Here is a 15563-nt window from a genome sequence, read left to right on the forward strand (position 1 = left end):
GTATTGATTGAGCGCGAGAATATACATAAATGTGAAAGCGATTCGGAGGCAGCAATTAAGGGACTGTTCTAACCCTTTGCAGCTAAGTGATCCACTGTAAGTTACTTTCAGCACTTTTGAATAAAAATTTAACTTTTTTGAAATGAGTTTTCGGCAATAATACATGCTAAACAAGCCGGCATTTAAATACTTGTTAGATATTCTTAATAACTCCTTGCCACCATTGAAGCAAAGATTTCCAGTGCCAACAATTGTATAGTTGAGCGCATGTCTTCGTTTTTTCGCAGAGGGAGGACTCAAGAAGGCGTTGGAAAGGACCATGACGTGGGTCTTAGCCAATCTTGAATTAGTGAGGTACTTTCAGACGTGCTGAATATTTTGGAACCGTTGCTTGGTCCACAATGGATAACTTGGCCGACTTTAAAAGAGCAACGTCAAACTGCACACGCTTTTTATACAACGGAATACTAGGAGTTGTAGGATGTTAGGCCCGCCTCCTACCCCTTCGCATAAATAGCATTTTTAGACGCCTTTCATACATTTCTTTTTTGGTCATTCCATAACAAGAAAATATACGTTGTCATAAAAAATAGAATTTAAATACTTAGCCATCAAGGATTTTTACTTCTTTCCACTCATCTTCGCTCTTAACAGGTGGACCAAGGCTATTTAAACATAAAGTAAGCTGCTTCCAGAAGTGCGGCACTTTTCCCCGATCATATTGTTAAGCAGTATTTCCGATTGTGCATTATTACTTCTAATAATAAAATTACATATAATTACACTGGTTTACAGCCAAAGTGCACCAGAGACGTCACTATGAAATTCCTATGTAAAATCACCACCTGATTATTTTTAAATCTATGGTAACGTTTTTGAGACATTTACGAATAACGGTTTTTTCCAAAAAAAAAAAAAAAAAAAAAAAAAAATTGGATCCACTTAATCATATATGTCTCAAGGACGAATTGAGCTTTTAAAAGGTAATACAATTTGCTATAAACTGTGCATACAACACTTTTTGCTAGATCCTGCAGATTCAAAGATAACGAACAATAATTACGGATTTTTTTCAATTTTTTTTGTAAAGATTTAAAAAAATTTGTACTTTGCGAGGAAGGTTTTCGAAAACTTTTTATTTTTTTGCAAATTTTTTTTTCTCTCTCTAAGCCCTGTTTTATAATTTTTGATGGCCTTGTTTATATAAAAAATGTAGGATTTTGTGAGCTCGAAGCCTTGCTTTGAATAAAACACTATGTTAATATTCATATATTTATTTCGTCGATATTTCGACTTCAATCTGAAGTAATTTTCAAGATTGCATGAAAATGCATTATCGACTCTGTTTTATTACAAAAAAAAAAAAAAAAAAATAAGCTTTCACTCAACAAAATCGATGAACCAATACAATAGTTATAAGCATTCAAATAAATATATCCATATAGTAAGACTTAAGTACCCTACAAATAATTGCATATGTACACATGATTCTGTCTTAACTCTATGATCTTATTTTATAATTGAAAATGTTATGTGTCGTGGTTTGGCGCTTATTTTGATTAGGATCGTTTCCCTTATGAGAAACCAACAGTAGTCACCCATCATAGCGACATCCCAGAATCCTTGATATTGACTTTCCATCATTTTCATTTACTGGTGAAACCTTTCGCCATGCTCGTCACTTTCGTCGCCAAGATTTTGCGGGAAAAATTTAAATGGGAGTGTAGAAATGAATTTTTAAAGACATATTTACTCCTGAAAGAAGTATATTAGATAAATATATATAAAAGTATATTAGATAAATACATAAGTGACACATTAGTATATAATTTTCTTAGGCTTGATTTGTGTTTCAATTCAGAACAAATTTTTATACTCAGTTGAGCAGAGCTCACAGAGTATATTAAGTTTGATTGGATAACGGTTGGTTGTACATATATAAAGGAATCGAGATAGATATAGACTTCCATATATCAAAATAATCAGGATCGAAAAAAAATGTGATTGAGCCATGTCCGTCCGTTGTCCGTCCGTCCGTCCGTCCGTTAACACGATAACTTGAGTAAAGTTTGAGGTATCTTGATGAAATTTGGTATGTAGGTTCCTGAGCACTCATCTCAGATCGCTATTTAAAATGAACGATATCGGACTATAACCACGCCCACTTTTTCGATATCGAAAATTTCGAAAAACCGAAAAAGTGCGATAATTCATTACAAAAGACAGCTAAAGCGACGAAACTTGGTAGGTGAGTTGAACTTATGACGCAGAATAGAAAATTAGTAAAATTTTGGACAATGGGCATGGCATCGCCCACTTTTAAAAGAAGGTAATTTAAAACTTTTGCAAGCTGTAATTTGGCAGTCGTTGAAGATATCATGATGAAGTTTGACAAAAACGTTACTCCTATTACTATATGTACGCTTAATAAAAATTAGCAAAATCGGAGAAGGACCACGCCCACTTTTAAAAAAAAAAATTTTTAAAGTAAAATTTTAACAAAAAATTTAATATCTTTACAGTATATATGTAAGTAAATTATGTCAACATTCAACTCCAGTAATGATATGGTGCAACAAAATACAAAAATAACAGAAAATTTCAAAATGGGCGTGGCTCCGCCCTTTTTCATGTAATTTGTCTAGGATACTTTTAACGCCATAAGTCGAACAAAAATTAACCAATCCTTTTGAAATTTGGTACGGGCATAGATTTTATGACGTTAACTGTTTTCTGTGAAAATGGGCGAAATCGGTTGATGCCACGCTCAGTTTTTATACACAGTCGTCCGTCTATCCTTCCGCATGGCCTTTAACACGATAACTTGAGCAAAAATCGACATATCTTTAATGAACTTAGTTCACGTGCTTACTTGAACTCACTTTATCTTGGTATGAAAAATTAACGAAATCCGACTATGACCACGCCCACTTTTTCGATATCGAAAATTGCGAAAAATGAAGAAATGCCATAATTCTATACCAAATACGAAAAAAGGGATGAAACATGGTAAGGTAACTGGATTGTTTTATTGACGCGAAATATAACTTTAGAAAAAACTTTATAAAATGGTTGTGACACCTACCATATATTAAGTAGAAGAAAATGAAAAATTCTGCAGGGCGAAATAAAAAACCCTTAAAATCTTGGCAGGTATTACATATATAAATAAATTAGCGGTATCCAACAGATGATGTTCTGGGTCACCCTGGCCCACATTTTGGTCGATATCTGGAAAACGCCTTCACACCACTCCCTTTTAAAATACTCATTAACTCCTTTCGTTTGATACCCATATTGCACGAACGAATTCTAGAGTCACCCCTGGCCCACCTTTATGGCGATATCTCGAAACGGCGTCCACCTATGGAACTAAGGATTACTCCCTTTTAAAATACTCATTAACACCTTTCTTTTGATACCCATATTGTACAAACAAATTCTAGGGTCACCCCTGCTCCACCTTTATGGCGATATCTCGAAACGGCGTCCACCTATGGAACTAAGGATTACTCCCTTTTAAAATACTCATTAACACCTTTCTTTTGAAACCCATATTGTACAAACAAATTCTAGGGTCACCCCTGGTCCACCTTTATGGCGATATCTCGAAACGGCGTCCACCTATGGAACTAAGGATTACTCCCTTTTAAAATACTCATTAACACCTTTCTTTTGATACCCATATTGTACAAACAAATTCTAGGGTCACCCCTGGTCCACCTTTATGGCGATATCTCGAAACGGCGTCCACCTATGGAACTAAGGATTACTCCCTTTTAAATACTCATTAACACCTTTCATTTGGTACCCATATAGTACAAACGCATTCTAGAGTCACCCCTGGTCCACCTTTATGGCGATATCTCGAAAAGGCGACCACCTATACAACAACCACCACTCCCTTTTAAAACCCTCATTAATACCTTTAATTTGATACCCATATCGTACAAACACATTCTAAAGTCACCCCTGGTCCACCTTTATGGCGATATTTCGAAACGGCATCCACCTATAGAACTAAGGTCCACTCCCTTTTAAAATACTCATTAACACCATTCGTTTGATGCCCATATTGTACAAACAAATTCTAGGGTCACCCCTGGTCCACCTTTGGGGCGATATCTCGAAACGGCGCCCACCTATGGAACTAAGGATTACTCCCTTTTAAAATACTCATTAACACCTTTCATTTGATACCCATATCGTACAAACGCATTCTAGAGTCAACCCTGATCCACCTTTATGGCTATATCCCTAAATGGCGTCCACCTATAGAACTATGGCCCACTCCCTCATAAAATACTCTTTAATGCCTTTCATTTGATACACATTCCAGGGTTTCTCTAGGTTCATTTTCCTACATGTTTATTTTCCCTTATGTTGTCACCATAGCTCTCAACTGAGTATGTAATGTTCGGTTACACCCGAACTTAACCTTCCTTACTTGTTTTGTTTACATTTTTCTCGTTCGTTTGTTCGGAACTGGATAAATAAATTTAGATTTAGGGATATATATTCTCATGTAAATTTAAAAATTTTCATACAAATTTTTGTTTATTGAGCAGATAGGTTTTAAAGTTAACTGAGAAAACGGTCTTAAATATGTTTTTTTATTTACCCATTTCCGCGTAGTTTTTGATTAAGTTGTTCACTATTATCTCGTAGTTAGGACTTTTGTATTTGCCTAAAAAAGAAGTAACGACCTTTTCAAAAGAATCCCACGCCGCTCCACTGGTGACAATAGTTATTTGAAATGGTTATTGGTCATCATTTTCTTTATTTGCAGTCCCACAAAAATCCCTTCCTTTATTTTTGCTTCTGAAATCTCTGGAAAGATTGTCTTCAAATGATGAAAAGCCTCGCCTTCTTTTTCCAAAGTTTTTGATAAGGCCGTGTTTGATGTGGAGCGGAGATAGAATTACTTTTTCCTTTATAACAGGGGAGTATTTTATGTTATCCACCCCAACTAGAAACTCGATTCGTTCTGGCCAATCCTTTATGATGTAGTGGTCTTGACGAGCTCCACTATCCTATTTACATAGAAAGCAACAGTATTTTGTGTATCCACTTTGTAGACCACATAGCATTCCAACGACTTTAAGATCGGCACATATTTTCCAATCATGTTCTTCGTATTTGGTTAATTTGATCAATTTTTTGCATTATCCCATACGTTTCCTTTGTATTTACTGCATGCCCGATCGGGATAGATGGCTTTTGGTTGCCAATATGCAATAATACGGCCTTTAAACTTAATTTATTGCCGTCTATGAACAATTGCCACTCTTTGGATCATATGGTTCACCAAACTGTTTGAATAGACGCAATGTCTTTGCAGTAACAAACACTGTCCTCCTTCGTATACTAACTTACTTAATTGGCGCTTAACCGTCTAAACGGTTATGGCCGTCCAACAAGGCGCGCCAGTCGCTCCTTCGCTCCGCCAACCGGCGCCAATTGGTCACACCAAGGGAGTTTAAATCGTTTTCCACCTGGTCCTTCCAACGGAGTGGGGGCCGCCCTCTACCTCTGCTTCCATAGGCGGGTTCCGATAGAAACACTTTCTTGGCCGGAGCATCATCATTCATTCGCATAACATGGCCTAGCCAGTGCAACCGCTGCGTTTTTATTCGCTGGACTATGTTGATGTCTGCGTATAGCTCGTACAGCTCACTATTAAATCTTCTTCGGTACTCGCCATCGCCAACGAGTAGAGGTCAATAAATCTTTCGAAGAACTTTTCTCTCGAACACTCCCAAAGCCGCTTCATCTGCTGTTGTCATGGTCCATGCTTCTGCCCCATATAGCAGGACGGGTACGATAAGTGACTTGTAGAGTAGGATTTTCGTTCGCCGAGAGAGGACTTTACTTTTCAATTGCCTACCTAGTCCAAAGTAGCATTTATTGGCAGGATTGATTCTTCGCTGGATTTCAGTGCTGATGTTGTTACTAGTGTTGATGCTGGTTCCCAAATAAACGAAGTCTTTTACTATTTCGAAATTATGGCTGCCAACAGTAGCGTGGCTGCCAAGGCGTGTATGCGCTGACTCTTTGCTCGATGACAGCAGGTACTTCGTTTTATCCTCATTCACCACCAAACCCATCTTTACCGCTTCTTTTTCCAGTTTGGAGTAAGCAGAACTAACAGCGCGGGTATTTAGGCCGATGATATCAATGTCATCAGCATATGCCAGTAATTGCATAAAGGAATTTTACTTTTTTCCACTCAGCTTCACTTTTAACAGGTGGACCAAGGCTATTTAAACATAAAGTAAGCTGCTTTCAGAAGTCTGGCACTTTTCTCCGATCATTTTGTTAAGCAGTATTTCCGATTGTGCATTATTTATTGATTTACTCCTAATAATAAAATTGCATATAATTATAAGAATATCAAATTTCAAAACAAAAAATTACTTACATTTTGTTTTTCTCTCGTTCGCCTGTAAAATAGTAAGTGAATAAATTTGGGTTTCCCCCCCTATTCATTTCGCCCGAACAAAGAGTTGTCGATAAGTTGAAATCTTTCTCGAACACCCTCTGCAATAGGGTGAACAAAAACTGTGAATATTTTCGTGTGAAAATAAAAAATAGCGATAACGGTGAATGTGTCATGTATTTGGCTGAGCATTGGCAGCTGCCGCGTGTCTGTCTTTCCGGTCGTACCAATTTTAATACGTGACTGAATGATTTATGATAGAAAAGCAGGCTCAATTACAGCTTTCGTCACATGAAATGCGCTGCCCAGCAGATTATTGCGACATCTAGCAGTAGATAGCAGCAGAAGGCGCGAGTTCGTCCATTCAGCGAATCTGCTAGCGATAAAATTTGCATTGCTACTAGTAGCAGTCATACAGCCTTGGCGATTTGCGCCAATTCGTCGTTGTGATTTAATTCGGTATTTCAGTCGCAGTGACAAGATTAGGTGGTCTTGAACATTTTCCAGCTCTAATCAGTCTTATGCTACTCGATGGTAACGCTGGGAGGATAGATATCGCAGAAATGTGATTGTGTTAAACTTGGAACTTATCTACCTTTAATATGTTGGTCAATACCTCGACAGGGATTTCTACGCACAGGAAAAACGGGAGGTTTCCGCGACCAAATTCTGTTATCTATAATTCCAGATATGTGTCACCACGTCCAATTTCAAACTTGTTATCCTCGGAGCAACTATACCGTTGGATTACTCTTAGATACCCAACCTTGGACAAAAATATTACATAAATCCGGATTAGACCTCATGGTTTAAAGAACTTCTAGTCCTTTTTTCATTTTGTGACCTGAATATCTTCCTCCTCCCCCCCCCCCCCCCCCTTTTTACACAGTACAGCATCTCTTATGCAACGGTCCATGTAAGCTTTACTCACTCATCTACGCCGGGGTATCAGCTAACAACGCTAACTACATACTTCAAGGCTGCACTGGATATGCCTCAGTATCGGACTCCCAAAATGACGTCGACTTCCCCTTTAAAGAGAAAGCCGACAACGAATAGGGCACAAATCCGCAACACTTCTATCCAAGAGAAAAACCCTTGTGCCAGGTCGGTTCTCCATACTTGGGGCGGTTTTAACTGAAAACGACCGTGAGGTAGGTACTGGAGGTGGCATCAGACGTTCGAACATATTTTGCTCTTAGCAAATATATATCTGGTATATGTAAACGCCCGTCACCTGTTGTTTGAGAAATTAAGACTATTAAAAATTAACACTACAATTCTCGGCGACTTCAACCCACACAACTATCTATGGCACCCAATTCTGCTAGAAGCTGGTTTGGGACATGTCTTAACAGAACGAATAGACGGTACATCATAATTCTAGATAATTGTGATATCTCAGGTAATCTTTCTATCTTCATTGAAGGGCGGCCGATGCTTACTCGCGTACCCTTCGTTGGTTAGTGTGGTGGTTTCCGTCTCCTTCCAGTTAGCGTTTTGACACCTCAACTCGTGAATAAACCGATTAAAAATATTGTAAGAGGCCAAACGAATGCTTAAAAGCCAAGGTGTGATTATCGTCCGACCGTTATGCTGTGGGTCTCCAACTAATTTGAAAATATCCCTCTTTTTCTTCTCAATAATGGATGATGATCGTTTTTGCTCCTAGAAAATCTTCTGAAGTGCAAACTTCTATACATTCGCTAAGCCAGTGCTGAGAGATGCGGCTTTTGATGAGGCTGAAGAGTGCAAAGATCTTCTTCGCTCCAGAGCCGTCGTACTAACTCATCAAATCAGAAAAGACCATGTCGATTTTCCCAAATCATGGTCCATTCGTTATCTTGGCTGACTCGGGAGGCCGGAAAGTCGCCTGGCTCACGGAGAAGATGGCTACCGTTTTACCACTACTATTTGTATCTAGGAATACTTTTCTTGTTTTCTGAATACCTAACATCTTGAATTAAAACTCGCTTAGTTCGAAAATCGGATAGTTATGGGCGTGACCGGTAATGTTGCAAATACTCTTCCACCCACTGCGTAAGCCATTTTACATCCGTTAGTAAAAACTGAGTTGACTGATCCTCAAGTGAGCTCCACTCTTTTCTAATTCTTTCTTATAAAAGCCTATAAGTATAAATTGTAGGCCGGATATAAAACTGCCAGTATGTACACTCTTTCCAGAGGCTCAATTCCCGATGCCAAGACGACTTGAGATGCCGCTGCCTTAATTAAGGCGTCGATCAGTAACACATTGCAAATCCCATTTAAAACTATCCATACTCCTCTAAGTTCCTAGCCCAGCCGACTTCGCTGGGTTTGGCTGGCTTTAAAAAATTACTGAGGGTTGCTTCGCTACCCTCCAAATCTCTTTGTAAAGGCACGTACATACTGCTGATGTTTTAAGGGATACCATACAAGGCAAGGGCGTTTTGAAGCCATACGATAACATTCGTAATAAAAATTTCAACAAAAATACTTTCCGGCCACAGCGAACCTTTGTTCTTCCGTTTATAGAGGCAAAATGTCTCAATTGTGTTGTTAGTGTAGAAATGAGAAAAACTGAATTAAGCATGAAAACAAATACCAGCAGGATGGCCTAGTGGTTAAAGGCTACTGCAGTTTCACCATGTGATTCACGGTTCGAATCCCGGTGAAACCTTTGATAACATTACAAAATTGCCTGATGATGATTACGTTGGCGGTTTTCGAAATGGGTCCATCGCAATATGCCAGTAAATCTTTCTTTCCTTTCAGTTTCTCTTAGAAAACATAATAATTGAAATTCAATTATTATAAGCCGGTGTTAAGCTCAGGAGTTCATAGACATGTGAAAACATTTTTTAACTTTTAGGTAGAGCATGTTAGTATTACACCAGTCAACTAGATTATCCAGGCCACGCTGCAAAAGGAAAACTTCTGAAGGACTATCAATCCTACGAAAGATCTTCAGGTCATCAGCATAAAGTAGAAAATTGGAAAACTGAAAGCAAGCACCGATGTCATTGATAAAGAGAATGAACAAGAGCGGTCCCAGGATACTACCCTGAGGAACCCCAGAAGTTGCCACAAAAGTGTGCGACTTACAATTCTCAATATCAACACAAAGGGATCTATTTGACAGATAAGACTTCAACCAACTCAAGAATACTGTGTGGAAACCAATGAACTCCAATTTCTTCAGTAGTAGCTAATGAGACACCTTGTCAAATGCCTTGGAAAAGTCTGTATATATGGTATCCACCTGCGAACCGACTTTAAAGGCTGATATGCAAAAGTCCGAAAAAGATGCCAAATTAGTGACTGTAGAGCGACCAGAAACAAACCCATGTTGGCGCGGATCTATAATGTTCCTTAATAATTATTTCGAAAAGCTTAGAGCAAACTGAAGCTTAGCAATGGGCCTGTAATTAGAGACATCATTCTTATTTCCAGACTTAAAGATCGGCGTGATTGATGCGGACTTCCACCTGTCAATAAATAAGCCAGAAGATAGAGACAAATTAAATATGTAGCAAAAAGGAATGCATAAAGTTGAGCTACAATGCTTCAAAACAAATGTAAAGTCCATCAGGATCATATTTTAGCGAAGGCTTTAACATGCACATAGCTTTACTAACATCCTGCACAGATAATGACAGTGAACCGAAATCTATACGTTCAAATAAGTATGAGCTAGAGTGGAGGGTATCCTGAATAGTAACTTCATCTTCGAAATTAGATTTGAAAAATTCTGCAAAAAATTCAACAGTGTCATTTAGAGACTGTGAGCAATTGTCATTGTACTTCATGCAAATAGGAATATTGGAAGAACCACGCCTGGACCGAATAAAATTCCAAAATGCTTTTGGACTTTCTTTCAACTCCGATTCTACCTTACTCATATACCGATTATATAAAAATTTATCAAGGACATTGAACTCCTTCACACTGTTTAAATACTGATCTCTAACAGCAGAATTCGAAGAATCAGCCTTGTACAATTTTCCATATTTAATGCGTTTGTTTTTCAACTTTTTGAGAGTAGCCAGGGTAATTTATGTATTTTGGGGACTCGCCGAGGCACCTTATCAAAAAAAACAACCTGAGCCAACGTCCCCAAGAAAATCTCGAAACAGACACTAACATCATTAGACTGCAAAATAGTTTCCCAGGGTATATCACAAAAAGTATTATTTAGTTCACTAAAGTCAGTTGACCGAAAATTAAAAGAATGGTTATTTAAATCCGAAGAGATTGGAATGGAATCAATATTAAAAAGGGTAATGACGAGCGGGACAAGATGCCTATCAGGTTCCCAGAAGGTAAAAATGCTTTCAGAGAGGCTAAAATTTCCGAGAATATAAAAATGAGCATCACAGTTAGTTTCGCAAATATTAACAATCTTTTCAATGTGAGAGTTATATAAGCTTTCCGCACTATTTGGTGGAATATAAGATACACAAATGAATGTAGATCCAGCGGAGCCGATTATGCGAACACAGAGTTGGTCAATTAACGAATCATTGTGTAAAAATTGATAAGCCGAGTAGCGTAGATTACTTTTTATGGCGATAAGAACTCCACCTCCTTTCCGGTGCCCAGTCTTTACAGAGTCCCTGTCTTTCCGAAAGGTATGAAAAAGACAAGGATCAAAAAACTCTTCGTCGAAAAAGTCACTATTTATCCAGGTTTCAACGAGGACGAATACATCATAGTCCAAACGGGACGTTACTAACAGAATTTCTTTAGATTTTGTGCGCATTTACTTACTTACTTAAATTGGCGCTTAACCGTCTAAACGGTTATGGCCGTCCTTCGCTCCGCCAACCGGCGCCAATTGGTCACATACCACCCATATTTTGGAAGTAGAATTTGAGGGAGGTATCATCCACCAAGATCATTTTGATATATAGAAGTCCATATCTATCTCGAGTAGTTTATGCCGTTACGGGGTACCGCTATGCGAACAAAATTGATATACTCTGTGAGCTCTGCTCATCAGAGTATAAAAATCATCTAAATTGTGCGCTTTTCTGTTAGCCTTTCAAATGAATAATTCTCTCTCTTTTCAGGCATTATCGTTTACGATAGTGGCCGCGATGTTACCTGGCGTGTCTCACATCCTGCTATGTATCCAGATCCAGATTTTGCGCAATCAGAAATTCTCAACGATAGCTTCATATTAATGGATGGTATTGTTGGTTTGGCATTCGATTCCACATTGGGTATACTTTACTTCCAACCATTGGCTACTGATCGGTATAAAACATAAAATTAATTAATAATCTCAGACCAAAAATAACTGAATCATTCACTACTCAATCTATTTCATAGCCTATTCTCAGTCAGCAAAGATGTATTACGCGCCGGTCCGCTTGGTCAAAATGAAATACTCAAAGTGAAATTAGTGGGCAAGAAATCATCACAAGGCATCGGTCTCGCTGTTTCGCCCATAGATGGTAGCGTCATCTTCAGTCCACTTACTGAAACTGCATTGGCTGCATGGAATCCGAATAGTAATAAACAAGAAGTACTTGCCTACGATCGTGATCGTTTACAATTTGTTGCCGACATGACAACAACACCACATGAACCAGGCGTTGTATATGCAATCTCATCTAAATTTCATCGATTCTTTTTGAAAAATCTCAATCGTAATGAACCTAATAATCGTGTGTTACGTTTGCCATTGAAAAATATTCATGGTCCATCGCAAGGCGCTGTCGTTTTACCTTACGATTTACAAACGATCAATAAAGCTTCCACCTACTTTAGCAACCCGTACAAGACAAATGCTTTGGATAAAGCAAATGTTATTGGTTTCGGCAATTACCTATACAATAGCTTGAATCCTGGTGTGAAACCTCAACAACCCTATAATTTTGAAAATGTTGGCTTGATTAACTTTTCGTTACGTAATCCTTTCACTGCTTTAAATGTTGGTGAATCTCTACCACAGGGCAAAGGACAAAGAGCACAAAGTTCGCGTGGTTCATTTTTGGATAGTTTAAATGGTGTAGGTGATAATATCATTACAAGCCGCAAACTTCGTTATCACATACCAACAACAACAACATCATCATCAACAACTCTTAGCAGTTTGCATACATCGTTACCTTTTGGTAGTGAATATAGCTTAAGACGACGCCTACGTAATACGGACGGTCAGCAAGAGACAGCGGAAGTAACTGAGCGTACAGTTGTGAAGAAGTGAAGTTGATATATATGTTTATGAACTAAATTTATATGTATAGAAAATGTGCATACCCAATGTTGAGGTAGTGGTTATGTATATGCATTAGGGTGGAGTGAATTCATTTTTTTTCGAAATCGCTTTTGGTTGAAAATTTTTGTTTCACTCATCGTATGTTTACGGGTGCCCAACGCAACTAAACTTTGAAAAGGACGGTAGGTAGAATTTTTTTTGTCATTGATTTATTTTCGCTTGTTGTTATTGTGCTCATTGATGTCAAAGCTTACTGATTTTCATGGCCTACTATGTGCCTATAAACCTCTTACTTATACACTTGATTAGAAACATACTATTATCAACAAAAAACTGTAAAACACCATTTAAAATTTGGTTTTTAGTTATAATGTGTCATTTTACTAAAATTATGTATATTAAAAAAGAAATAAAATAAATATGTAAATAATGAGCTTTGTAAAATCGCGATTATTTTGCTCAATTTCTTGGGGCTGGGGCCACCTCAAAGCGCCATCCTACGAAAATAATATTTGGTGGTTTGGTTAACTCTTATAACGACAACTGTTCATTGCTAGGCCATTACAAAAAAAAAATTATAAAAAATTCATAGGGTATCACTCCACCCTAATATGCATATCGTCGGCTCAGTGGAAGACCCCCTAATTTATCTGCTCGGACTTTATTTCAAATACCCTTAAACTCAAAATTATATTTACGAATGCTTCTTAAGGCCGGGATGAGGTGTTCTTCCCCATAGTTGACGATATATACAAACTTACATGTACAGACATATATATTTGTATATGGTTGTTTTAAGTATGTACTGGTGCGCCTCCTTAATTAGCATTTATTTGGGTGGAAAGTACAGAATGTACTATGTACAGCTGTTTGGGAAAATTAATTTATGAATTTAGTGTTAAAATGTTTAGTAAACTGACGGTTATTATAACTCATATTTGTATTAAAATTTTAAACTAAAACGTTTTCGAAACTTAAAATTTTGCAAGGCAACAGTTTTAAACAAAAATTTCATCAAGATTGTTTTTGGGTTGATGCACATAAGTATGTATTGAAGGAAAAGGAGAACTCATACACACCCACACATATGAGTGTAGTAAAATTTTGTTTTACTAAATATGTATCTCAGATTCTAGAAAAATTAAGCTTTTATTGTACATATGTAAATAAACTAAAAAAAATATTTTTTAACTTAAAAGCGTTTTAATCATCTCTTACTTAATTACTTAACTGGCGCTTAACCACTTAAACGACTATGGCCGCCCAGCAAGATGTGACAGTCTCTACTTCGCTGAGTTAACTGGCGGCGGGTGGTCACACCAAGGGAATTCAAATCGTTCTCCATCTCGTCCTTCCAGTGGAGTGGGGCCGCTCTCCTCCTCTGCTTCCCGATAAAAATACTTTCTAAGCCGGAGCATCATCTTTCATTCCCATACCATGGCCTAGCCGCTGCGTTTTAATTGATTATGTTGATGTCTCCCGGAGCTGATGTTGTCATGGTCCATGCACAATATAGCAGTGCACCATATAGCAGTACCTGCCTACCTAGTCCAAAGTAGCATTTATTGGCAAGAGTGATTGGGTTTCAGAGCTGATGTTGTTGTTAATGCTGGTTCCCAAATAAACGAAGTCTTTTACTATTTCGAAATTATAGTTGTCAACAGCAAAGTACCTACCGTTTTGTCCTCATTCACCATAAAATCCATCTTTTCCACTTCTTTTTCAGGCCGATGATATCAATGTCATCAGCATACGGCAGTAATTGCATGCTTTTGTAGAATATTGTTCCAGAGAAGTTAAGTTCTGCGGCTAGTATAACCTTCTCCAGCATCAAAAGAAATCGCACGATAGAGGGTCACCCTGTTTGAAATCTGGTTTAGTTTCGACCGAGCTGATGGTGTTACTCAACGTTATTTTGCACAGCCGTATAAGTTTTGCTGGGAAACCAAATTCAGACATAGCAGCATATAGGCAGCTCCTTTTCGTGCTGTCTAATGCGGCTTTAAAATTCACGGTGTGTAAATTCTTTTTTCGAGGGTTTTTTCCAAGATTTTGGACATTGTGAAAATCTATTCGAGGTTAGTTTTACCAGTTCTGAAGTTGCACTGATAAGGTTCAATCTGCGGATTCACAATGGGTTTCAATCTTTCGCACGATACACTTTACAATTCCTTATAACCGATATTAAGAATGCTGATTCTGCGATAATTGGCGAAGTTTGCAGGATCCCCTTTTTTGTGGATTGAAGAAGGAACACACACAAAGAAGCTGATGTATGCATCTTACTAACTCCAAGCCGCCGAATACGAAAAGCTCCGCAGACAATCCATCAGCGTCCATGTCTTTACATTGAAGATATTTTAGGTAAATTTATGGGAAGGGACCCTATTAGACCCCCCGAAACCAAATCAAAAGTTTTGAGAATTTTTGTCTGTCTGACTTGATGCTTGTACTGGCATCACTCAAAAACCACTGAATAGTATTGAGGTATTTCAGCAGGTGCTGAGACGCAAAACATCGGGTGTCTTCCAAATGCGTTCCCACAAAATGTATATAAATGAAAGCTGCTCATGAGTTTTATATCAAAAACGTGAGTATTTTTTAGATATCTCTACCCTTTTACGAGATATGGGCCAGAATATGGATTAGATGTATCACTTAATACAAGAAATATATACTAAAAGAAAGGTATTCACGGTTGTATTTCAACATCATCCTTTTTTTTAGGGGATATTGATATTGACCCTAGAGAGATATGAACAACGTCTTTTTCATGGGATTGTGTTACATACGATTTCCTTATTGCCGAGGTATATTTAACACCATTGTGGGATAAGACCACCCAATAGTGAACAGTGGCATCAACATATTTCTGAAAATTATATTTTCGGGCCATTTTCGTTTATATCTTTACGT

The 15563-nt window shown here is 37.9% G+C and overlaps 1 protein-coding gene across 3 annotated transcripts in view; it reads left to right on the plus strand.

Moving 5' to 3' along the window:
* Nucleotides 1-13845, plus strand: part of yellow-e (L-dopachrome tautomerase yellow-e) — an 85362-nt gene extending 71517 nt beyond the window's left edge. For all 3 annotated transcript variants that reach the window (XM_067760796.1, XM_067760794.1, XM_067760795.1), the window contains exons 4-5: nt 11494-11680; nt 11756-13845. In XM_067760796.1, coding sequence (XP_067616897.1) covers nt 11494-11680; nt 11756-12635 — 1067 coding nt within the window. In that variant the 3' untranslated portion in view covers nt 12636-13845. The remainder of the gene's footprint in view (nt 1-11493; nt 11681-11755) is intronic.
* Nucleotides 13846-15563: the final 1718 nt, after the last annotated feature.

The sequence above is a fragment of the Eurosta solidaginis genome, chromosome 1, assembly GCF_040869045.1.
Source record: "Eurosta solidaginis isolate ZX-2024a chromosome 1, ASM4086904v1, whole genome shotgun sequence".
NCBI classification, from domain to species: domain Eukaryota; kingdom Metazoa; phylum Arthropoda; class Insecta; order Diptera; family Tephritidae; genus Eurosta; species Eurosta solidaginis.